The 25,363-nt window shown below is 44.8% G+C and overlaps 2 protein-coding genes across 2 annotated transcripts; both read left to right on the top strand.

Moving 5' to 3' along the window:
* Positions 1–982: 982 nt before the first annotated feature.
* LOC144713222 (enhanced disease resistance-like protein (DUF1336)) lies at positions 983–2,238 on the top strand. Its single transcript, XM_078587745.1, has one exon. The coding sequence runs from the start codon at positions 1,003–1,005 to the stop codon at positions 1,861–1,863; it is 861 nt and encodes a 286-aa protein (XP_078443871.1). The 5' UTR covers positions 983–1,002; the 3' UTR covers positions 1,864–2,238.
* Positions 2,239–7,979: 5,741 nt separating this feature from the next.
* Positions 7,980–8,664, top strand: LOC144712671 (uncharacterized). The gene is made up of 2 exons (XM_078586936.1): positions 7,980–8,444; positions 8,548–8,664. The coding sequence occupies exons 1-2, from the start codon at positions 7,980–7,982 to the stop codon at positions 8,662–8,664; spliced, it is 582 nt and encodes a 193-aa protein (XP_078443062.1).
* The last annotated feature ends 16,699 nt before the right edge of the window (positions 8,665–25,363 follow it).

Raw genomic sequence — 25,363 nt, 5'->3', positions numbered from 1 at the left:
CTGAAATTATAAAACATACCATGACATTTTTCAATTAAATCCCTGCAACTTTTACGTAATTGTATCTATGCCCCTATCGAAACGACCGAGAGCCATTTTTGGGGTATAATTGCAATACGTATTTACGAAAAGCCTCTCGAAGTTTGAAAATTATTTCAACACTCATTTTCCCCTCATAAATATATCATTTTCCTCATTAAAAAATCATTTCTTCCTCAAATAAATCCCTAAAAATTCCAATAAAATTCCCAAAAAATCCTAGAAAATTCCATAAAATTCTAGAAAATTCAGTAATTCATTCCCATGCTAGTTAACGTAAAAATTAAATTTTATAACTTTTATTTTCATTTAAATAATTATTTCAAGCTTAAATAAATCCCAGAAAATTCATAAAATTAACAACAAATTAGGGAAAAATCAGAAAATACTTGGAAACATTAATTACATGTAAATATATGATAACAACCCCATTTTAATCTCCAAAAATGCATAAATTGCACTAAATTGCTTGAAGTGAAGACCAAATTTAAGGTGTTATCATATACCCCCTACTCGGAATTCAACACGTGGCACACCATGTGTCAACTTCCAGCTGGAGCTCTCAGACTGATACACGACTCCTGCAGGACGCAGAAACCGTCCCGCCCTCTGTCCAAGGCTGCGGACGAGACGGTTATTTTGCGCATGAACGAAAATATCATCCAGTTTAGGCGATTCTTCGTCCGCCATTAACATCCACGGACAAAGCTACCGTCCCGTCCGCATCCCCGTCCGCATCCGTGCACTATACCAGCAACTACAGCAAGTATCAAGGACGGGCCCACTGCTTAAAAAAAAGGGCATCCTGACGTGGCACAAACCGTCCTGTCAGAGGTCTGGGCCCCACAATCGCCACGTGGCAAAAATCCAGCGAGGGAGGCAAGGGCAAAAGTGTAATAACTTCCCCCTCTCTCCAGGCCGGGTTAAACCGCCCCGTCGACCTGCAATCCGACCAGTTCGAAAATGTGTCCAGAGGAAGGCGGCCATGGCGAGGGAGGATCCACGGCGGAGTGGAGATCGGAGGCGATCAACGGCGGATCTCTGCGCCGCGTAGACCTGGAGGGGGGATCCAACGGCTGGGCGTCGCCGCCGGGAAGCCTCTTCGCTCTGCGGGGGCGCGGCTTCTTCTCCCGCCGGCAGAAGGCCCCCTCCGGCGATTATCTCCTCCGCCCGGCCGGCGTCGACTGGCTGCGCGCCGCCGCGCGCCTGGACGACGTGCTCGGCCGCGCGGACAACCGCGTGATGGCGGCGCTCCGCCGCGCCCAAGCCCATGGCCGCGCCCCCAAAGCCTTCCTCCTCGCCGTCAATCTCCAAATCCCCGGCCGCGACCACCACAGCGCGGTCTTCTACTTCGCCGCCGACGACCCCCTCCCCCCCTCCTCCCTCCTCCACTGCTTCGTCCACTCCGACGACGCCTTCCGGGACGCCCGCTTCAAACTCGTCAACCGGCTCGTCCGCGGGCCCTGGCTCGTCCGGGCCGCCGTGGGCGGCCACTCAGCCTGCCTCCTCGGCCGGGCTCTCCGCTGCCAGTACCGCCGCGGGGAGAATTACCTCGAGATCGATGTCGATATCGGTAGCTCCGCCATCGCCAACGCCATCCTTCACCTCGCTCTGGGGTGCGTCTCCGCGGTCACCATTGATATGGGTTTCGTCGTGGAGGCCCAGGAGGAGGACGAGCTCCCCGAGCGGCTAATTGGGGCTGTCCGTATTTCCCAGATGGAGATGTCTTCTGCCACTTTCGTCGAGACCAAGGGGATTGCTCGAGGTCTGCCTTCTTCCAAGGTCAGCGATGACCAGCGGCCCCCTCTTGTCGATATATCTTGATCAAGGTTGGTGCTCTTCGTCGAGTTTCTGGGTGTAATTTTGGGGAGTTGACCATTCATTTTCCCGTCCGAAATCATGCTGCTGTTGAAGATAAGTTGTTGGGTTGTGTTCCTCGTGAGGAAGGCTGGTGTTCTTCGCCTTCTTCATTGATCAAGGAGGGTTCTTTGGGGAAGAATTTCGAGTTTCTGGGTGTAATTGTGGGGAGTTGACCATTCATTTTCCCAGTCCGAAATCGTGCTGCTGTTGAAGATAAGTTGTTGGGTTGTGTTTCTCGTGAGGAAGGTTAGTGTTCTTCGCCTCCTCCATCGATCAAGGAGAGTTCTTTGGGGAAGAATTTCGAGTTTCTGGGTGTAATTTTGATGAGTTGACCATTCATTCCCACTCCAAATCATGCTGCTGTTGAAGATAATTGGGTTCTATTTCTTTAAATTCTGTCTACGACCTCATGAAATGCGGTGCATGGCCAATTGTTTAGATCAGAGTATAGGAATGACGTGGGGATGATAGCCTTTGTAGCATACTACATATGGTTAGAGAAGCTGACAGCTCTAAAATAATAATCAGACTTGCAAAACCTTGTCTTTGGCACATCACCGGTGGGCAGGGTTAATGTTCTTCGCCTCCTTCATCGAGAAAGGGGGGTTCTTTGGGGAAGAATTTCGAGTTTCTGGTTGTAATTTTGGGGAGTTGACCATTCATTCGCACTCCAAATTTTACTGCTATTAAACATAAGTTGGGTTCTATTTCTTGAAACTCTGTCGACGACCTCATGAAATGCGGCGCATGGCCAATTGATGAGGTCAGAGAGTAGGAATGACGTGGGGATGATATCCTTTGTAGCATACTTTATATGGTCAGAGAAGCTAACAGCTCTAAAATAATAATCAGACTTGCAAAGTCCCGACTTGCAAAGTTTAATTTGTTCAGAAATGATAGAACTAAAGAATCTTTGTACACAACCAAAAAACTATCCCACGAGGATAATTATTGGGTTTATATTAATGAACAATAAAAGCACACCTTGAGCATACCTCATCCTACCCCTTTCGACGTGTCGTGGATTGACGCTTCGTCATTTCCGGTGAAGCGACAATGCCGAAGCGGCACCAACGTGTTCTACGAAGTGGTCTACAGGAGCCGCGATAGGGGGGAGTATTGATATGATCCGGCAGTGGGTCTATGCGCGGAGGAAGCCACAGGCCAGGCCCATCATGCACGCACCGGCCCAGCCCATATGAAAGCCTACTTAAGGACCTCTCCCGCGACCGGGGGAGGCAGGCATTCAGATAGTAAGACTTCCACTATCCTTCCCTACCTCCCTCTCCGGGTTTTTACTCTCTCTCTCTCTCTCTCTCGTGGTTCGTAGGATGGCGCGCCCTCTTCGACGCAGAGCCGACAGCCGCCCTACCCGACCATTCCCGTTTCTTCTCTTACTACCCCGGGAACCTTCTCCTCTTCCCCCTCCCCCTTCTCCTATATGTTATCGACATTTGGATCTTGAACAATTTCCATTCAATCGTTGAGTAACACGTGTTCTACGAGTCCGAGTAGGATCGTATCAATTGGTATCAGAGCCAGCTTGCTCCGCCACTACCACCGCGTCTCGCTGCCTTCATCATGGAGCCCACGCCGGAGGAGGAATCCCCAGCTCGCAGCAACAAACCATGGGTTAAGGCCCTCACCGATGCCCTAGCGCCCATCACTGCTTAGTTGTAGCTGATCATAGCGGCACAACAGCAACAATCCGCACAGACTTCAGTAACCCCAATTGAAGTAGGCCCGACGGGGGAGACGAGGATCACTTGCACAACAGCGATCAATGAGGGTGTGGGACAGCTGCCCCCAGGCACGATGGACTTGGTTGTGTCAGACTCCTCCTTCAACAAGGATGACGACCTCCTACCGCCACCTCCTCTGCCGCCCTGCGAGCACTGCGCCCCCTCCACCATCGTGGATCCCTTGATGGCACTGGGGGGTTGTCCAGCAACCTACGGCCGCGCGACTGCTGTCTTCACGGGCCACGAGAGGGCCGATGCCCCGCCGTAGCAGGGCTCAGCCCCCACCGCCTCCGTCGTCGGTCCGCATGGCCACCTCGCCTTCCCAACGCCGGAAAACCCTAACGGGCTGCCAGCAAAGGGGAAAGGACCTTGCGACCCTGGCCAAACCTCTCGGGCCAGTGCATGGCCCCTTTCACCATTTGGGGGAGGTCGGGCCCGTTTCGGGGGAGCCCAGTTACCCTTGGGGTGGGCCCTAGTTTTATCAAGGGGGGCGGGCCAACCCAACTCGACTCGGCCCGGGCCCGAACGAGACCCTTCTACCTGGGCTTGCGAGGTTCACCACCGAGCTCAAGTGGGCCCATTAGGGTCCGCCAAGATGGGACACACATGGGCCAACATGGAGACCTACGGCCCAACGACCATGCCCTCCGCGGTTTCAAAACCGACGAAAGGGGACATCATGCCGTGACCGCACCTCGCCGCTTACCGCCCGTACTTCCTCGGCCTGACGAGCCAGTGGACCCAGGGTGGGGGGGCATATAGGGGGAGTTTGACGCGATCTCGGACGCGTATTGGCCCCCCCCCCCCCCCACAGGTTTCAGCGAGATCGTCCGGGATTCTTTAAGGGCCACCGTAACATGGGTCGCCCCCCGTCCCTTATGGCGTATCCCCCCTGGTCTCTGAAGGAGACCCGAACCGTTGGCTGCGCCGTCTCGAGCAGTATTTCCACTTTGTGCCCGTGGATGACGCTGAACGCCTGCTTATTGCATCGTCATACTTGGACGGCGAGGCGATAACTTGGTTTTGCTACATCAACGACCGCACTGACTTCCAAGATTGGGGGGACTTCAAATGACAGCTCAACCATCGTTGCGGGCTCCAACCCCATGTGGCGTATCAACGTCTCATCTGATTCCAATAGACCGTCACCGTGGATGAGCTGGTGGCGTCTTTCATGGGGCTGGTGGGTTATTTACCGACCCTTGCAGATGACACTGCCATGCTTGCTCTCCATTTCGCCCTACGTCTTGGCCTCGTGCAGAAGTGAAGCGGCTCTGACCTCATTCCACAGAAGAATTGATTGATTGTGCCTTCGAAGCGGAATCTACGCTCTCTGAGTTGCAAGATTCTGAGAATCATCGAATGGCACAACCCTATCGGGCTCATGAGCCTGTGCCGCCCCGTCCACCAGCTGTTGCACCAGGGGGGCCAAATGGCCGGCAAGAGAGACATCCACCGGCTCACCCTCTGAACCTTACGAAGGAGGAGTTCCTTCGCCCTTGCACTCAAGGCCTTTGTTTCTAGTGTAACGAGCATTTTATCCCCGGGCATCGTTGCCACCGTGACCTTTGCATCCACATCGTCACCTACCACCAGGCGGCCCCTGACGCTCCCCCCGAGGAGCTAGATGACTCAAACTTTGAGGAGGAAGTTAACCTTGAAGATGCCCAACTGAATGTGGTGCGTGTGGAGTCCCTAGCGGCCCTCAGAAATCACCTCCCCCCACGCTCTTCAAATCCAGGATTATAAGAGGACCCGCCGTGCGAGTCCTCATCGATACTGAGGCGACAACCAACTTCATTTGCCACCGTCTCGCATGCCAACTAGGGCGTTCGTTCAACAGTGCTCCGCCCTATCAGATCTGGTACGGCAATAGGACCGTCACGCAAGGGAAGGTCCAAGCGGCAGCAGTTCTCGTTGACCTCCAAGTCTACACCGCCATCATTACTCTTCTACCGGTCTTCGACCTCAGCACATACATCATCCTGGGATATCCCTGATTGCACACACTGGGGCGGACCCAAGCGTAGTGGGACTTGTTCCTTTCGAAATTTTAAGTCGACGGTGTATGGGACCCCACCAAATGCAGTTCTCTTGAGGTTCTCCATCAGCCCACCTGAGCGCCCGACATGTTGAACACCATGTATATTTCTCTGTCTAGCCCCCGCTACCATCATCCGCCTCGACGGATGCCCATGCCTTTTTGGAGCAACGTTTCCCTCAGGTGTTCCACCACTCAGGGGGCCTACCTCCCTGGCGCACGTGGAACCACCACATCACCTTGCTGCAAGGTAAGGGCGCAGTCAATTCTCGCCCTTACCGTTACTCTCATTGTCAAAAAAATGAGCTGGAGCGGTTGGTCCAGGAGCAACTCGATGTGGGCCTTATCTGGCCCTCACATAGTCCATACTCAAGCCTGGCACTGTTGGTCCGCAAGAAAGACAACCAATGGCTCTCTTGCATCGACTATCGAGCTTTGAACAAAATCACAGTTCACAACTGGTTCCCAATTCCGGTGGTCGACGAACTGCTCGAGGAACTACATGCCATGTCACACTTCTCCAAGCTGGACCTCAAATCCAGTTATCATCAGATCCGAATGCATGACATCGACATTGACAAGACGACGTTCAAGATTCATTTGGGGCACTACGAGTACGTGGTCATGCCGTTTGGGCTCTCTAACACATCGGCAACCTTGCAAGCTTTGATGAACCTCGTCTTCTCACCACTGCTACAAAAGTTCATGCTGGTTTTCTTTAACGACATTTTAATCTACAGCCGCAGCCAAAACGAACACATAGAACACCTCACACAAGTCATGCAACTTTTAGACGACCATGCCCTCTACATCCACACCAAGAAGTGCTTCTTCCTCCAAACCCGCTCTAGTATTGGAGTCATTGGGTCTTGTTGGAGGGTGTGGCAACGGATGCGGGCAAGGTACGAGCAGTCCAAGATTGGCCGACCCCCCTCACCTTACGGGACGTTGTGGGTTTGGCCACTATCGCGTGGCCCTTGACATGCCTCCTCAAGAAAGGCATGTTCAAGTTGTTGGTCGATGCTCAAGTTGCTTTCGAAAAGCTCAACCACGCTCTCTCCACTACCCCAGTTCTTATTCTACCCGACGTTGCAGCTGAATTTATGCTGGAAAAAAATGCATCGAGTGCTGCAGTGGGTGTTGTGTTAATGTAGCATAACCGACCTGTTGCCTATTTCAGTCAAGCCCTTCCGGCTACTACCCGTACTCGCTCAGCTTATGAACAGGAGCTTATGGCTATTGTCCTTGCTGTTCGCAAATGGCGCCACTATTTGCTCTTCCAGCCATTCGTCATTGGCACAGATCAACAAAGTCTCAAGCTCTTGTTAGAGCAATGCAAAGTTCAAGGAGACTACATCAAATGGCTCTCCAAGCTTTTGTCCATCCAGTACAAGGCTGGTTGCTCCAACATAGCCGCGAATGCCCTCTCCTATATCCCCACCCACGACGACCTCGCTCTAGGAGCCATTTTGTGGTCACATTGGGGCGACTTACTAACAATACGCCAAGAGGTTTTGGAAGACCCCAAGCTAGCGACCATCTTCAACACCATCAAAGCAGGTCAAGCATCTCCACCGCACTTTACTGTCTCCAATGAGACATTGCTTTATGGTGGCAGGGTGGTACTTCCCAAGTCTTATACCTTCATTTCTGCCATTCTATGGGAATTCCACTCCACGGCCATGGGGGGCCACGGTGGATTCCTCAAGACGTACAAACACATCATTCAACAATTCTTTTCGTCGGGTATGAAGTGCGATATCAAAAAATTCATCAACAGTTGTCACATCTGCCAGCAGAACGAGGCATCCCATCTCACTCTGGTGGGGCTCCTCCAACCTCTACCCACCCCCCTACGTTTTTGGGAAGATATATCTATGGAATTCGTGGAAGGCCTGCCCAAGTTCAATGGCCTCGACATGATCTTGGTAGTGGTGGACCGCCTCAGCAAATACGCCCACTTCCTCGGCCTTCATCATCCATTCTCAGCCAAGGAGGTGGCTGACAAGTTCACTGAGGAGGTCATTAAAGTGCATCCGACACCGACATCCATCATCTCGGATCGGGGCAGTATCTTCATGAGCGGGTTTTGGGTAGAGTGACATGCCCTCTAAGGCACCCAATTCCGTCACAACTCCGTTTACCACCCAGAATAAACCAATGGGCAGACTGAAGTGGTCAACAGGAGCCTCGAAACTTACCTCCGCTATTTTGCAGGTGACCAACCACCCCATTGGAGTACTTGGTTACAATGGGCCAAGTTCAGCTACAACACCTCGCATCACTCAACCATCAAAATGTCCCAATTTGAAGCGGTTTATGGTCGGCCGCCACCCACCCTCCTCTACTTCGGGTTGTCACCCTCTCTGCTTGACGAAGTCGACCAGCTCCTTTGCGATCAAGATGCCCATCTCGATCTCCTGCGACAACATTTGGACCATGCCAAGGCCAACATGAAGGCCCAAACTGACAAACACCGCCGCTCGGTGGAATATGAAGTCGGCGAGCAGGTCTACCTCAAGCTCCGCCCCTACCGCTTGCAGTCCTTGGCCAAACAACCCTTCGAGAAGCTCTCATCGTGCTACTTTGGGCCTTACCTCACCCTTCTGGAGGACATGCACATTCATCCTGTCTTCCATGTGTCCCATCTCAAGTGCTTCGCACCCAGCAACGTGCGTCCTCAGCCACTTCCTCCACTACTCACCGAAGAACGCACTTGGCATGTGGTTCCCTCCAAGATCACTACCTTCAGCCCATCCGCGGTGAGGTGCCAAGTCCTCACTCATTGGGTGGGCCTTCCCTCAGTCATCCGAAGCTACATGGGAGTTTGCGTCTGTCATCTGGGTTCAATTTTCCTCCTTCCAGCTTGAGGACAAGCTGCTCACAATAGGGGGGAGTATTGATAGGATCCGGCAGCGGGTTTACGCTCGGAGGAAGCCACGGGCCGGGCCCATCATGCACGCACCGTCCCAGCCCACATGAAAGCCTACTTAAGGACCTCTCCCATGACCAGGGGAGGCAGGCATTCAAACAGTAAACCTTCCACTCTCCTTCCCTACCTCCCTCTCTGGGTTTTCACTCACTCTCTCTCTCTCATGGTTCGTAGAATGACGCGGCCCTTTTCAACGTAGAGCCAACAGCCGCCCAACCCGACCATTCCCATTTCTTCTCTTACTACCCCAGGAACCTTCTCCTCTTCCCCCTCCCCCTTCTCCCATCTGTTATCTACATTTGGATCTTCAACAATTTCCATTGAATAATTGAGTTACATGTGTACTACGATACGCTCTGAGTAGGATTGTATCAGACTTTGGCACACCACTGGTAACATGGCCAGCCATATGATGATTTTATGAAAGCCTGGTGAGTACGCCAGGATACTCTTATGAATGTGACTTAATGGGCTTTTGGGATCATGGACATGTTGCTTTCTTCTCTCCGTCTGTCTCTATTTAAGGGATTGTAACATATGGCTTACCTTTATTAATTGGAATTTCCATTATTAATAGAGTGAACAATTGTGGTTCTTTGCTCTGTCTGCAACTCAATCTCATGCAGTCTGCCCAACTGTGTCGCACTCTTTCACAACTTGCAACTAGTTTCCCTGCTTGATCTAGAATGGCATGCCCACCACAAGTTCATCAGGGTATACTTTTGTGTCGGCCCTGATTGACTGATTTCGTAGATATGTAGCTCTTGTTTGAAATAATTTGGTTAAAACCATTCACAATCCCTCAATCATCGTAGATTACTAGGAATACAGATAACAATGTGAGGGTGGCATTATTCTAAAAGGAGAAGACACATATTAGCGGTTTGAGATCAAGTTTAATGCTGAAATATGGACGTTCAAGCTATCATAAAGAGACAAAAACTACAAAATGCAAAAGAATGAGCAATGAAATGGTTTTTAATGGTCAGGGACTAAAGGAAGGAGAAGCAATGGATAGCATGAAATATGAATCGATCTATCTACTAATTTACCACTTGATAATATTAAATTACTTCAGGTGAATAAAAAATCATTGGCTAACCTAGTTTCTTGCTATGTATGTACTATATCGGCTACAATCCTCCTTTGTAGGTTGCTCCATTGTCAGAGCCCCTGGTTCTGGAAGCTTTTTTTCTTTTAAAGGCCAATCAATTTACATAATTCTTATACCAGCTTGAGGGTAAGGGTCTATTCTCTTTCGAGGCGGACTACATACTCCACTTTTTGCATCGCGATGAGGGCTCCCCCAACTCCTGCTGGCACAAGTGACCATCTCTCTGCTTTCACTTGGTACCACCTATCTACCTTTCCCTTCCTGCAACAGGGTCATGGGCGAGTAGGGTCCGTGTGTAATTGGGATATGTATGCTCGTTCCATGCCCAAAAACGATGAAAAACACTACATTTTATCAATAAACACCCCCTAGGTGCCGTCCAGGGCACGGATGGATCGGTCTACAGGCACAACTGCAAGGTTAGACGTACCCCACACCGTGATTTTGCCAATTTCAAAAAAAAAGGTATATCCTCTTTACAAAATTATGAACATTCCCTCATACATATACAGTAACACATGGTCAAGAATTTTTTGAGGCAAATTGTTAATGATTTTTACATTGTTCAGAAACTATTGTAGTACTCCAACAAATATTTTTTTATTGGCCCTCGTTAGGTCCATGAAGGTATTTTTAAACTTCTCTATTGTGAATACTTTATATGCAAGCCTCCCTTGCTTGATTGATGCAAAGTGCTTGGTTTGGATAGAAAGATGCAGATCCAAGTGAATGGATAATCTTTAGAAGCATCATCTATTGATTTCCTTCAAACCTAAATTTTTAAAAGCGTAATTATCTACCTCTACAAACATTGGAGTTCTTTCTCTCTCTCTCTCTCTCTCTCTCTCTCTCACACACACACACACACACACACACACACTCTCTCTCTATTTCTCTCACTTTTTCTTTGTCTCTGACTCTCTCTCTCTCTCTCTCTCTATCTTTCTCGGTGTTTCTCTGTCTCTGTCTCTCCCTCTCATACTTGTTTCATTCTCCTTCAACAATTAAATCTGACCATTACTCATTTCTCCAAATTCTCTCTTCTTCTTTTTTCATTCCTATACTTCATGTACAAAACCATACTTTAGTCCACTGCTAAGAACATGTGTCCCTCTTACGATACATATTTCTAAGTACATATAAAAAAGTTAAGAAAATCAATTTCCATATCCATATAAATTGTTGACATTCCCATTGCACTTAATAAAATGGACAAAAGACCACAGGATGTAAAGAAAAAATATCATATTTCAAAAATAATACTTATAATACAGTTGGCTGACATACAGGAGTCTGCTTTTGATACTAATATTATGTATTTTTTCCCCTTTAGGGGTAATTTCTTTTCATTTTTTTAGTTTTATAAACACTTTCAAGAAAAAAATCAACTTGCTGCTTCTCTTATGAGAAAGGGAATTAAATTATGTAGAGCTATTGGAGATTAGGGGATTTGGAGCAAAAAAGTTTAAGGAAATTGTGCATTCTATAAAAAAATACACAAGCATACACACAAACAAAAGTTGTGCCTATTCAAACCATCTTCATCCTTAGAAGATAGTCAGGTTATTTCTTCGAATAATTTTTGTATGCCCCATGGGTCATGAAGTTTCACTTTATCAGTATTAATAAATGCCCAAAAAGGATGATAGATGCCTTAACTTCCTATGGAAATACATTGATTTTGTGGCTGGGGTAATCAATCTATCTTCAGATAAGTAAACGAGTATATGAAAAATATAGAAATTTTGAAAATGACATATTATAAGATTAAGGAAATTCTTAGTTAGACTGTTAGTTAGTGTTACAAGTGTTCAAGTCGGTGATTGTCAATAAACGCCAGCACGTCAAGAAAGAATCACACCCACCAACAACAGTAGCGCACAAGGAGGGCCAAGGTGAAGCAAGCCCAAAGGCTCAGTACGCCCAAGTATCCAGTGGCAATGCAAGCCCCTGTGTGAATGTCAAATGGACAGTATTTTAACTTGACATATATCTGGGTTAAGCATTTATATAACAGAGATTTTCCTTATTTTTGCAATATGGGATTGCCATTTTTTTTTCAGGTCTGTGGTGGGATGATTTGCCAAGATAAGTGATGCATCGTGTCCCAACAGGGCATGACCTTAAGAAGACAATGTAAAAAACGGTAGGGCATTGAAGGCATCCTAGCCTGAAGCCGACATCAAAATGGACTAATTGTAAGTCACCATAAATCTCGAGCATCCAATATTCCCAAAGAAGATTGTATGGCCATATCTATATCTAAAACTTCAGTTCTCTCTATCTTTTGCGGGCACCCAATTTGTTGGTAGTAATTAGCAAGGATGATGGGGCCCCTTGATGGAAAAATTAGGAAGTTGAATGCTGATGGCGATGAAACTGGCATGGAAATGGAAGGGGGTAGACTTGAAATAAAATGGGGACTGCAGCTGTAACTTAATTGCAACCATTGGAACCCATATTAAGGGAGATGGCACGACTGGAGGTAATCCTGTCCTTTTCTACCCAGGTATCATATTCTCTAGCTGGCTGGTGAAGGTTGGCAATGGGGGGGCCCTTGGTCAATCAAGTGATCAACGGTTGGGAGAGAGGGCTCTCTTGACTGTCTAAATGCATTTTTTTGCTTCATTTATGGCATCTCCCATTGCAAAAAAAAACAACACGGCAGAGACACCTTTTGAGGCAGATAAAAACATCTCGAGGTTGAGATAAACTCATAGGAGCTCAAGAGCTTCATGACTGTGCCTGATGACCTCAAGAAGAAGTGGATACACACCAGCAAGGAGCAGAAAAGGAGGGGGCTCACACTCCCTTCCCTGCTATTCAACCATGTGTGGCGCTGGTGACATATGGGACTCAATATAGTGGGGTTTTAATTATTTATGAATATTACTCTTGTCTATTCAGATCAAAGTGATAAGCCTGAAATTGGTGAAGATTAAATACAATTTTTTGTGACATTGGCTATTAAGATTATGGTACAAAGTTTTTATTTTTCTTCAAAATATAAAATATAGAATCAGAAAGAGGTTGATTTAGAGGGTGGCCCCTGGTCGGTTCGTTATAATTTTAGATAGATCATTGTAGCATATGTAATCAAAATTAATGGATGATAATACCTTGATTTTTAGTTTTATATCCTGAATCTCCCAATTTTTTTTATTTAATGATTATGTATTCATGGTGTCAAATATAAAATGGTTAGATTTATTTTTTAGAATGATATTCTAATTTTTTAAAATTGATAGGTTTTTTATGGAATTTTAGGATACAACATGCCTAAAAAATATAGTTTGCAGAATTATATTTTTCTCAGAAACAAATTTTTTTAATAAACCTTTGGAAAGTAATATTTCTATTTTAGTTGAAGAGTGAGAATAGACCTTATCCATTCTAAATTTCCTTGTTCGGGGATGGGATTTTCTAAGTTGACTTTCAGGAATCCTAAATATTCATAGTTTTTAATTATATGTGATGGATATCTGGTGGAACTGAGTCGGAGGTTTTCCAATCAATCTAGAGTTCCAAACAAGTTTTGGATCATGGAAATAACTAACTCAACCAGTGCACCCATGATGAAGCAATACTAGGGGTATGATAGAGGCAAATTACATGTGTATTTTTGCTATGCTTGTGATTTAATTTGGCCAACTCAAGCAAAAGAGTTAATTATGAAAATCCAATCAGATTTATGTAAAGTATGGGTGAGATCATCGTTACAAGGGCTGACCTTTAGAGGTGAATGTACTGATTTAGTTAGGATTTAGGGATAAGAATATGATGAGGTGAGTAATTAGTAGAATCAGTATGTAGTAACATAATATGAGATATGTATAATAATAAAGATATAAAAGGGTAGGAGGTAAGCGATATGTAAGTGGAGTAAAGAAATTAAAGAGGATATAATTTAAGATAGTATGCAATAATAAGTAATAGTGGATGGTGTTAGGGAGACTAGGAAATACGAAGAGATAATACAATATATTATTTATATTACTTGAGGTGGTAATATTTTCATACATATACAAGATAGTTAGGAAGTAGGGTGTTGAAAATGAATTTATCGTATTTTATTTGAGGATGATATTAAGATCGGTAGTAAAAAAGTCATCTTTGTAGTTTTAATTCACATGTAATATAAAGAATGTGGAGAGAGAGATTAGCAAGTACCCTTTGATTAGTGGTTTATATGTAAGGTAGAAGAGTTAGATATAGTAAATAAAGAGATATTAGATGTAGGTAAGTGGTAAATAAGATTTTGTCTAAATGAAATGTAAGATAAGGAAGAAAATATAAAGGTCTAAAGAATTAGAATACTTGGGGGAGATCTACTATTTAATTATAAGTAGTTTAATGAAGTGGAAAAAGCTATATATATAAGAAGAGTTTAATTATAATAGAGAGAGAGACCAATATAAGATCGCACGAGAAACTGAGAGTAATTAAGGGATTAATATGTATGATTGAAGATTATAAATTATTATTGATTAAGTCAAATATCAAGAACAAAATAAGACACTAAATTTGAGTTCATGATGTATGAACTAGCTCTAGATCCAACCGCTCTCATAGGCCATCGGATCGATCCAAGGCCCCCCCCCCCCAATCACTCGCCACCATAGTCCATTAACAAGATGGATGGCCGAGGCGATAAAAGAAGGGTTTAACCTTGTCTGGTTCCTTTTAGATAGGTCAATGGGCTGCAATTAAGTCACACCCATGGACCCATTATCTTATAGTGCACTGGTGGCGTCGACGCCAACACATGGACACCGGACGCGCCACCATAGTCAACCGAAGTCAACAACTCCACCATCAACACGCCACAACCGTCATCAGACAACTTCAACATACCGGCGTTACGCACATCTCCACGCACGCAGGCTCCTTCGCGCATCATGACACGTCGCCGACGGCAGATCAACAACTACCCCTTGGCGTGACACGAAGCATGTCTCTCGTCTTTAATTTCTCATCTTTAATTTCTCGTCGTTAAGTTGTGTTTTCTCTTTCCTCCAAGGCCTATATACATAAGGCATTGTTTCAAGAAACAGTTAGGCAGTCATTATTCAAGAATCGAATTTTTGTTTAACTCTTCTTGGAGGACTGCCCAACCTCCCTATCCCTCCTTCAACCCTAGCTGCCCCCCGCCCCCCCCGTTCTTCCCCTCGCACTCTCTCTCTCTCTCTCTCTCTCTCTCTCTCTCTCTCTTCCTCGCCCTCCCAAGGCTACCGCCCCGGTCTACCCAGGGCCGCCGCCTAGGCCGCCCAAGGCAGCCACCCCTGGCCGCCTAGGGGTGCCGCCCAAGGCCGCCCAGGGCAGCCACCCCAGGCCGCCCAGGGCAGCCCGCCCTAGGCCGCCCAAGGCGCCACACCAGGCCACCCAGGGCAGCCCACCCTAGGCTACCCAAGGTGCCACCCCAGGCCGCCCAGGGCAGCCCGCCCTAGGCCGCCCAAGGCGCCACCCCAGGCCGCCTAGGGCCGCCACCCAAGGGCGGCCACAGCAGCCATCTCAGACCGCCCAGGATGGTGCCCGCGCCCGCTTACTCTGTCAGCGCCTGTGCGACCGTCTCGCTCGCCGCCAGGGCCGTACAACGCCCGAAACGCTCAGTCTTCTCGTCTAGTGGGCCGCTCAACGCCCGGATTTGTCCAGACTTGTTACGATCAGAATTCCCCGTAGCCTCTTCATGCACTACGGTGCTGAGGTATGCCTGAAGTCTTTGGTGTCGACGTGTTCTCCATCCACTATTCCACGAGAAATCTCCACCGCCATCAGATTTGTTTTGATTTGGATTTTCCCAAAAATTCTCTTCGAGAGTTTCTATGATGACGTGAATTCGGGTATTGATTTTGGTGCTTCGGCATCGTCGTGGTGGGTGAAGACAGTACTCCCGCCCTCGACGAGGATCAGAGCTGCACCACTAGTATTTCATCGGTTCTAAACTCGGAATTCGACCGAGTGGGTTTCTGTGGTCTGTTTTATCCCTCCCTTCCCCAATCCATCCATTACCTTCCATCCGTCCTTATCATTTCTCTGTCCCTCCAGTCGTCCAATTCCTAGTTGTCCTACATCATGCACCCCTTATTTGCCTACTTGGCTTCCCTATTAGCTGCCTCATTAACTGCTGAGCTTTTGACTGGTTCATCTGTGATGGAGGACAACGTCAAGGCTGTCGTCCGTGCAGTATCAAAATGATGATCTGATGCCAATTTGATGCCGGACATCATCTAGGACGTCGTCCGGCCGGTATCGGGTTGATAGCTTGGTACCTAGATAGTGATGTGAGACGTCGACGGTGTCATCCGAAGGATAAACAAACCCTAAACGGGTATATGTAGCTATGATGCAAATCAACAAGTCCTACGTGTCGAACTTGCAGGCCCCAACTTGAGGGAGATGATGAGCTCCGTGCTCCGAACGGGGGGTCACCGGGTGATGGCAACTGTGGTCTCTTGAGCCTCATCGGAGGGGATGAAGATGACTATAGCGCCGAACGGAATCAATCTGTAGGGGCGCGCACGTAACAGACAGGCTCGCCCTTACCAGTAAAGAGGATCAATGATCGTAGTTATCACTCAATTTCCTCTCTCACCTATCTAGCCAAAGCGCGGTGGAGTCGATACAAAGATATATTGCAAGGGATAAAATAATGAGCGAACAGAGGACGAAGTACCTTGTCGGCGCGTGGCTTGTGTGCAGATTCTTTGTCACTGGTGGCAGCTACTGCGGGTTGGTGTGGAGAGGCGCCGAAGAGCGTCGCCGTGCTCGATTGGTGGCAGGGCACAGGAGCAATTGTGGAGAACAGAGGAGAGGGGTGAGGGTGAGGCCTAGTGGCAGCATGGCACAAGTGCCAAATAGGCCCGACAACGCGACTGGTCCGTGGGTTGGTATAGACAAGAGCGAGCAGTTGGGGCGAGCTTGTAGCTTGCCAGTGGTATGGCGCCGATCGAGTGCTCGGTGAGGCTGAGCTCAAGGGTATCCACCCCAGCAGCTGGTGGGTGAGCTGAAAACCTGTCTGCTCGTGGGCAAAGATTGTGGCGTCCGGGAACAACGAGCGCGGGTTGGCCTCAACAATCGATGGGGGGGAGGAAACAGATTTCCCCTTGATCTTGAAAGTAGGTCAACATTGAGATCAAGACATTGTTAGTCTGGCACCTTGCCGAGCTTCTGCGTCTGGGGAAGAGGCTAATGCAATGGCCGATGTCTAGGAAGGCCTGCCACAGAGCCCACACCACGGGCCCGACAGAACGTAGACAAATCGAGGGGACTCCGGTGCCTCCCCCTTAGACTGGGTAGTCCGTTGGTGAGAAAAAATGTGATGGAGTTTACAGACCGACGTGGGGAGAGTCGATGCTCAACGCGCATTTGCCGGGCGCGGTTGGAGTTCGCTATGTAGGGAGAGTCCGCGGCAACTTCGTTCACCCATCGCGAGTGCCCTGTTGATCTTCCGGCACAATTGCACCAAGTCCGTCACCCACCGTGAGTGAATCACATGCCGGATCATGGGCACGCATTGGTTTGCGGGAATATGGCCACACTACTCCCCGGTGTAACGAGATTCCAATGGTGAAGGGGGACACAAATACGATGATGGCGACGCACACAAATACGACGACGACGACTAGACGAAGGGGTGAAAGAAATCAAATCATGATAAATGAGCACAATTCACTCAGGCTGTCGGCGCCGGGTGTCTTCGTTGGTGCCTTGGCCTGGCGGTCGGCTGGACGCGACGGCGGGCAGTTGACGATGGTGGCAGTGGCTCAAATGACAGCTTTGATGGGTCCAGATGGCGTGCGCCATCAGTCTGTCAGTCCCTTTGTCTTGATTGGCGGCCCTTAATGAATCTAAATCATACAAGGATAACAGGGGTAAGCATTAAGCCTCATCGTCTAATTTTCTCTTAAGAGATCAGAGGACAGAGATTAAATCCTCTCATCTTAAAAATTGGCCTGTTATGGCACATGGTTTACGTTGAGTTGACCCAAGGCCTAGTTTGTAATTGGGAAGGTAGATAAAAACATGTCATAAGGGATAATAATAAGGGGAGCCAGAAATTGTTGTGTATTTATATCTATATGTATATCTGGATGTTTAGAGTTTAAGGAGAAGATGTGGTATCTGATTCAGAAGAGAAATGATCAATTAGGTCGTACAGAGAAAGAAAGGAGATAAAGAGAGGTTAAAAATATTAAGTTAATAAATATTAAGGTGTTCATATGACTTTAAATTTATAATTATCCTAGGTAGATACTAATATAGTCCATATATGGAGTATATTTAAGAAATATATTTTTTAGTATTTGTAAGAAATGTGGGTGTTTCTGTTGATGATAATTCAGATTATAGAGGTAATTAGTGATGATTTAACTTTACTAATTAGTGTCGTTGGTTTATCGAAATTAAAACAACAAAAGTTTATAATAACCTTACTAGCATAGGGAGAGTAAGGGTCGATCCACAGGGAACAAGGGTTTTTCCTAATGAATTTGTGCCTTAGTTATAATTTTTTATGAATTTTAGAAATGGGTTTACTACCGACAAAGATATATAACTAAGAAAAATATGAACAAAGAAATTTAAAATATAATTAAAATATTTATAAAATATTAATAAGAAGAAAATAATTTTTGGGATTATTATGGAATATTTTCAAGCAAAGATAAAATAGGAAATAAAACAGGCTGGCGTTCTGGACTTAGTCAAAATTTGGCTAAGTCCGGATGCTAAATGGGGAAAGTGGCTTGGTGGAGGAGAGAGAAAAAATGGCCTGCACTAACTTCACTCTAGAATGAGTTCTAGAATGAATTTTTGAGCGTGGTTGGATGCGTTGGAACCGCCTTGATGTTGGCTAGCAACTAATAAAAGACAAAAGATGAACAGGTAAGATTGAAAAAGGATAAATAAGAAGGTAACCTCTTTGTCACACCCTCCAAGGCCCAAGGGACTTCTTCTTCTTCTTTCCACTAGCTTCTTCAGCCCTGGATGCTTCCTCAGTGGGCCTTTAGACTAGAGCCAGCTGTCTTGATTTGGGCCTCCTTTATTGGCCCAGGGTTGTGGCTGGGCCTGCTCCTTTGGGCCAAATATCTTCTACTTCATTTAATTATCCCCTTTATTCATGAAAGTTTCACCTAACTCCAGCATCTTCCACATAAACTAAGAAGAGAGTGAGATTCATTCCACTTAACTCAATGAGTTAAGTGGGGTTAGTCCCACAAATGACAATAATTAACTCAAAATTAGAAAAAGGTGATTTTATTTCATGATTTCTCACAACTTAACATAAACGTTGATAATATATCCAGATAAGGATAAAGAAGTAGATAAATTAGCTAGAATTGCACATATATATAACTATCATTTTGGATTTATCAGTTGATACCTTGCATGTGTTCGACATAATGTCTCAAAGAGGCGACAAGACAGAACTGAGTTTAATAGGCCTTTCATTAAAAAAATTTATAAACTAAAATAACTAAGAACTTAAATAAATTGGCTGATATCTTCGAATGCACACTAAGAGCTCGATGAAAATCCTCAATGAAATCAGGATACTGAGTGTTTTATCAAATCAAACTTTATGTGTAATCGAACAAAATTGAATCTAATCTGTAGGGTTCTGCTACTGAATCTCAACCAGATCAAGCACAAAGAGTTATTAGATCTGCGCTAATTCGGGCAAGCAAAAGCAGGGGCACTATTCAATGCCCCCAAACATCGGGTGTGCATTATTTTTCATCCTTCTCGGGGCTGGTGCAGATCTGAGCATCTGTAGTTCTTCTTTCAAGCCTCCTTGAGCTTTATGTGCCAAGGAGCGGTTACGACCCCAGCGAGCTCTTAATCTCCGAAAGGGACCTCTATAATGAGAGATGGCCCAAATTACGTCTTCTAGCTGATTTAAAACATGGGGGAACCTCCCTTGGCTGTTGATTCCGTCATCTGGCTGTCGAAGGGTCCTTAAAGGCCCTCCAATGGCCATGGGAGTCTCCCATCTTACTGGAAAACTGCTACCGGCCGAGGAAGACAAGGACCAAGGGGATAAATTACTTACCTACCACCTTGGCAATTGGATCTCGTATGTGAAGGGTTAAAAAATGTGTTTATCCACTGAACTTGCTAGAAGCTATAGCTTCGGGTCGAAGCACTAAAAGAAAAGTATGGGGAAACGTGGCGGCATAGGAACCACGGGACCCAGGAGGGATAAAGGCGATGTACGGGATACGAAATCCTCATAGTAGGCAGGACCAACATCCAGCCGAGAGAGGGCAGCCTTTAGAAGTTGTTGGGAAACCAAGAGAACGCTTCGCATTTTGTTCTTCTCGTAGGAGCACAAAAAGAGGGATTAGCATTAGAGAAAGCACTAAGACGGCTCCGCAAATCCCAGCCATGGACCTTTCTTAATCCACTCTACCCTATTTCTTCTTTAGTTCTCTGGCAGCTGACTCGTGCTTTGATATGTTCCGCACTTGGCTCCGCTATCCACGTCATCAGCCAAAGCCAATCAGAAGGCTGGAAAAAGAAATAAAATGGATTAAATATTATGAAGCAGATCTCTTCATCCACTCTTCCTTAAGAAGATCGGACGGTTGAGATCATGTTTGTTTACTTAAAATGGCCCAAGTCGGCTTGAAGCCTGGTCATAATTTCTATTTTAATTTCTTAAGATTGCGGCCAATTGGGCCGCTATCACTTTGTTGCTTCTTGGCTCGGCCTGATGCAGAACTAAAACTTAAAAGGCTGTCATTGATCTCATATCAGAGACATAAAACATAAAACTTACAATATAAGGGCCTTGTTTCTTTACCCCTTCAAATAACTTACCTTCTCCCTTGTGCATGTGCAAACCTCTCGGTGTTCCTCTGTGTGCCTTAGGCAGGCCTCTTTGTGCGAGCGATCTGAGGCTACTTGTGCACCGATGCTCGCTGGCTGCTGGCCAGCTGGAGGAGTGTGCACCTGTTCAACCACACTTGCTAGCTGACAACTGGGTTGAATGCTGCCGACTCCCTCCTTCAGCTGGCCACTAAAAACCCCCTTTTTGTTTGTTATTTTTTTATGTAGTGCACTTTAAGCTTAATGTTATGAGAGATAATAATTCGAAAACATTTTCTGAATGGTCTTCAACTGCTAGATGGAAATTTAGTAAGAAGAACTTTTCGTATTTAAGCTTTTAAATTGTTAATTCATGGAAGGGGAATTTATTGTAAATTAGAGATAATATTAGTATAATGATGCATAAGATGACTCTAAGATGTGTATGTTTTAAATACCAAAAATCACTCTATCACATTTCTCAAACACGTGGTTAACACTATTATTGACGCACTGGTCTAAAGAGGACGAAAGACGTAATCAAGGAAAACATCAATCTTGAATGATTTATCTCCTTTAAGAATATTGAGGGTCAAGAATTGATGGTCAAGGTTATCAAGAAAAAAATAAATCTTGAATGCTGACTTTGAGACGAGCTTTGGATGAGGTTTGTTTGAAGACCACATAATTTTCATCCTCTTTAGTTCAAACTGTAACCCACATGCCACAATCAGCATCTCCTCTACTATGCAAAGGCCCAGTCCCCACTTCAACTGATATTTCCAAAGGGTTCATTCCACATGTAAAAATGTAGCTACCATGAAGGGTATATAAAGTCAAATAAGAAATAATTTTGAATTAAAATATAGAACTCTTAGCCCATATGCATGCACATGACCCTTTGCCATAGTATAACTTTAAATTGTTTGGCACCATGGTCTCCTCGTCCTTGACCACATGGTGCTGGTGTATGTCTGGTTGCTACGGTTGGCATGCTGCTTCAGCTGTGGGCATTGGGGCTGTGGCTATAGCTATAGCTACTTCTTGTGCTTCAAAACATATAATGATATCTAAATATTGAGATTATATCTCTGTTATATGTCATGCATAAATCTTGCCAAAATAGAAAAATAGGAATCTTCATATACTATGTGGAAATTAATACATGAAATATATTTTTAAACAAACACCAAGACATATGAATCACAGTCCAATGTTTTGGACATGATATAAAATGTTAATCATTAAAATGAATCCATGAATTTTGAAATCTCAATCCGCAATTAAGTGCTGCATATATGCTGGATTTCAGCTGTCTTTGAGGGTGTGCGATAGAGGCGTGGAATCTTCTACCTTCTTCACAGGTGTAGCTATGTTAGTCACAATACCCTTGATTGGAGGCTGATAAAAGTCCTTTATTGATAAATGGAGAGTCTTCTAGATCCCTAAATCATGTTCAGGATAGTTCACCTGCATGCATTTTAAAAATTTCTTTTGTATGTCATTTCTCTGAGTTTTCTCTATGCAATCTGAATTTCCATGTTTTTTTAGTTATTGATAAAACCTGTGATCTGATTGTTAAGTAAACCCAATTCAGATTACAACTTTATTTTCTATTGAAATGTCTAGTATTATATAAATATAGTTCAATAGTTATAGGGTCAGATTTTTTTTACTAACTACTCTAGGGAATGTACAAAATTTTGAGTTCTTCATTTAGGTTTAGAAATGAGGATTTCAGGACCTTAGATTGTTTCCAGATTTTTCCAAAAATCAGATTTGTATGACACTGACACTCTCCATCCACGATTCCTACCCCTCTATTTAATTTGCATATTTGGCTTCTTCTACTTCTCCCTTTCTCAAACAAAACGTACTATGTGGTTATCTGAAAATTTATTTTAGCATTTATTTTCTTTCTCATCTACTTTCGTGATCATTGACCAGGTAATACTGAAATAAGTACATAATACTTGAAATAAAGTCTATGAGTCTTTTTTCCCTCCATGGAACTATTTGGCCCAGCTGATGTGCACACACCATGTCATAGTCAAATTCCTAAAACATCAAAATGTTAACTTATTCCTATTTCTTAACATTTATTGGACCACACATTTATGCAAGGAATGTTTTTCTCATTTCACCACCTGAAATCCATCTCACCCATGACAAGTTTTCTCTTACTTATCTGAATATATAAATCATTATCCACAACGAGTATCTAGTACCTATCTTATGGAGCTTTATAAAACAACTATCTTTTTTATTACACAGCAAAAAAGAGAATGCCTTCTTTTCGAAAATCCTGTTTTCAACATTATATGCAGTTTTGTTTATCTATATCCTTTGTTAGGTTTGCAAAAGATATTTATTAAAATTTAATATAATTAAAAAGGCCACTCAGAAATTTACAACTTTTTGGGGCTTTGCTTATCTTTAGTTGGATAAGGGACCTTTTTTTTCTTTGAGTGTGTTTGACATGCATTTCTACCTACAATTTCATACTGCTTCTGCATGCCTTACATTCTGCTTAGTGCACCTTATAAATACAAAAACCCATTCTTGGAAACAACATCAATAATTATTGAATGAAAGTGGGCAACCAACTGATATTATTTATTTTAGTTCCTGATAATCTCAAATTATGGGGTTTTTTACTGGTTTGTACTAGTTAGTCGTGTGAGTATTGAGACAGTCGACAAATAAAATTAACCTCACAGCCGTAGGGCGAGTAAGGTGTCGAACCACAAGGAGCAAGTAATGAAATAGTAATTTCTTTCAGTGTAAATTATTTTATCAAATTCCTATAATTTATCCTGACAATCAATGCAAAGATCTTCAGTAATTAACTTATAGATATCTCATGCAAATAAAATTTAGAAGGATCTTCAGTAGATAAAATTTAGGGAACTTCTTCAGAAGATTAGATTTAGAAAATCTAATCTTCAGAAGAATACTCAGTTACAGGCTCTCGTTTGTAACTGCTCAGTTACAAGCCTGCACCTTTAACTTTGAGCGAGAGTAGGCCCAGCGCGCGGCCTTCGCTGCACGTGCCCTCGGCTGCACACGGGGCTGCGTGCGAGGCCTGTCTGCGCACGGCCTCGGCAGCCCGCAGTTGTCTACGCGCTGGGCTGCACGCGCAACCTGTCTGCATGCGCCCTTGGCTGCGCGCAGTTCTCTGTGTGCGCGGCCTGTCTGCGCGTGGCCTCGGATGCGTGTAGTCTTCTGCGCGTGGGGCTGCGCGTGGTGCCTGTATGCGCGTGGTGCTGCGGGCGGCCTTGCCTGTGCATGGCCTTTTGCACGTGGGGCTGCGCGTGGGGCTGCTGCTTGCGCAGCTTGAGCTGTGAAGATGGATGAATTGATGGAAATGGGGAGATCACAAGAACACTTGTGAAAAATAAACTTCAGATTACCGAGAACAAACGAACAATTTTAGTTGGAAAATGTTGGAAAGACACTGATTGGTGCTTTCCAACCCAACCTAGATTGTCTTAGAGGGAGAAGTGCACAATCACTGAAACCTAAGCAATCACACCAACCTTGTGTCACGATCCTTGCGGCGAGGTGGTGATCGTCTTTCTCAAGCTACTCCTCAGCTTGCTTCTTCTCTCCAACTCCAATGCTCATCAGCTATTGGAGGGTCTGCAGCTCTTCTCTTCCAAGCCCTAACCTGTTTTGGCAGAAACAGGTTTCCTCTTCTCAAATGACTCTTTGAAAGAGTAATTATAGGTTTCCTCTCTTGGGCACACTTCTTGGGCTTTTAGAGCTAGCCCAAGTGAGTGGATTTCAGTCCTTTGAGAAATTGGCCTTCATCTTGTAGATCTTGTAAGTCAGTCTTGCTTGATCAAGTGCCTTCTTTGTTGGGTTTCACCTACATCTGTACTCATTTAAATGAAAGATAAGATCCAATCCACTTTATTCTCTGAATCAAGTGGGGTTAGTAAAAAATTATGCTTTGAATGGTAAATATGGAAATAATGCATGCAAATAATGATTTGATTAATGACAATTACCTGATTATTTTATGACATAATTATGGTCATCAGTCCCCAGTTGTTGAATATGAAGTAATTTTTGCCTTGTGACAATGAGTAAATGCCAAGGGAGAGCATCGTCAAAAGACTTTGATATCACATATGGTGAGGTTGAATCATGATTCATGTCTATTACTTTTTGTTATTCTTATAACTTCTTGTCTGTTGTGCTGAATGGGGAACAGAGTATTAGTATTTCAATTTACTACTTAAAACATGATGGGCATAGAATGGGTTAAATTAATTAACTAATGATAAAATTTGGTGGGTGTTATACTATATGAGCAACACTATATACAAAAAATATGTTTCAATTGATTGAGAACAAATCCATCCCCATTAAATTATGTGGATGGATGTCTATATTATTGAATAGTTTTCCCTTTTATAATTTGAATGAAACCTTGTAGTAAAATGACAGGACACCTTATGTAAGTCATGGTATTCTTTATAAAGGTATGCAGTATAGACGTTGGGAGTGCATTCAAACGAAATGTTTCAGGATAAAAATGTGGTTCCATTTAGTGTTTGACGATCCCTTCCAGTCCCAATTTTTATAATGGAACTAAACCATATTTAAATTAAAATCGTATCCCTTCCGGTCTTGACCTGTCCCGTCATGGTCCTTTACCAGTCCAGTCCTGGTCCAGGTCGAGTCATGTTGACTAGCCAATGAAAACGTCAAAGAGGAAAAGTAATAAAATATTTTCAACCACTTATTGTAAAATGAATAATGCATTATGCGTTAATCTATAAACTCCGTCTTGTAAAATAAAATAAAACTCCTATTTT

Source organism: Wolffia australiana, chromosome 15, assembly GCF_029677425.1.
Source record: "Wolffia australiana isolate 7733 chromosome 15, ASM2967742v1".
Lineage (NCBI taxonomy): Eukaryota > Viridiplantae > Streptophyta > Magnoliopsida > Alismatales > Araceae > Wolffia > Wolffia australiana.
Note: the sequence above shows the minus strand (reverse complement) of the source record. Positions and strands in the feature narration are given on the sequence as shown.

Excerpts from the sequence above, each read along its gene's own strand:
- LOC144713222 (XM_078587745.1), top strand. The coding sequence starts at position 1,003 with ATGTGTCCAGAGGAAGGCGGCCATGGCGAGGGAGGATCCACGGCGGAG.
- LOC144712671 (XM_078586936.1), top strand. The coding sequence starts at position 7,980 with ATGTCCCAATTTGAAGCGGTTTATGGTCGGCCGCCACCCACCCTCCTC. Across the intron at positions 8,445-8,547 it reads CTACCTTCAGCCCATCCGCG|CTTGAGGACAAGCTGCTCAC; the intron begins GTGAGGTGCCAA and ends TCCTCCTTCCAG.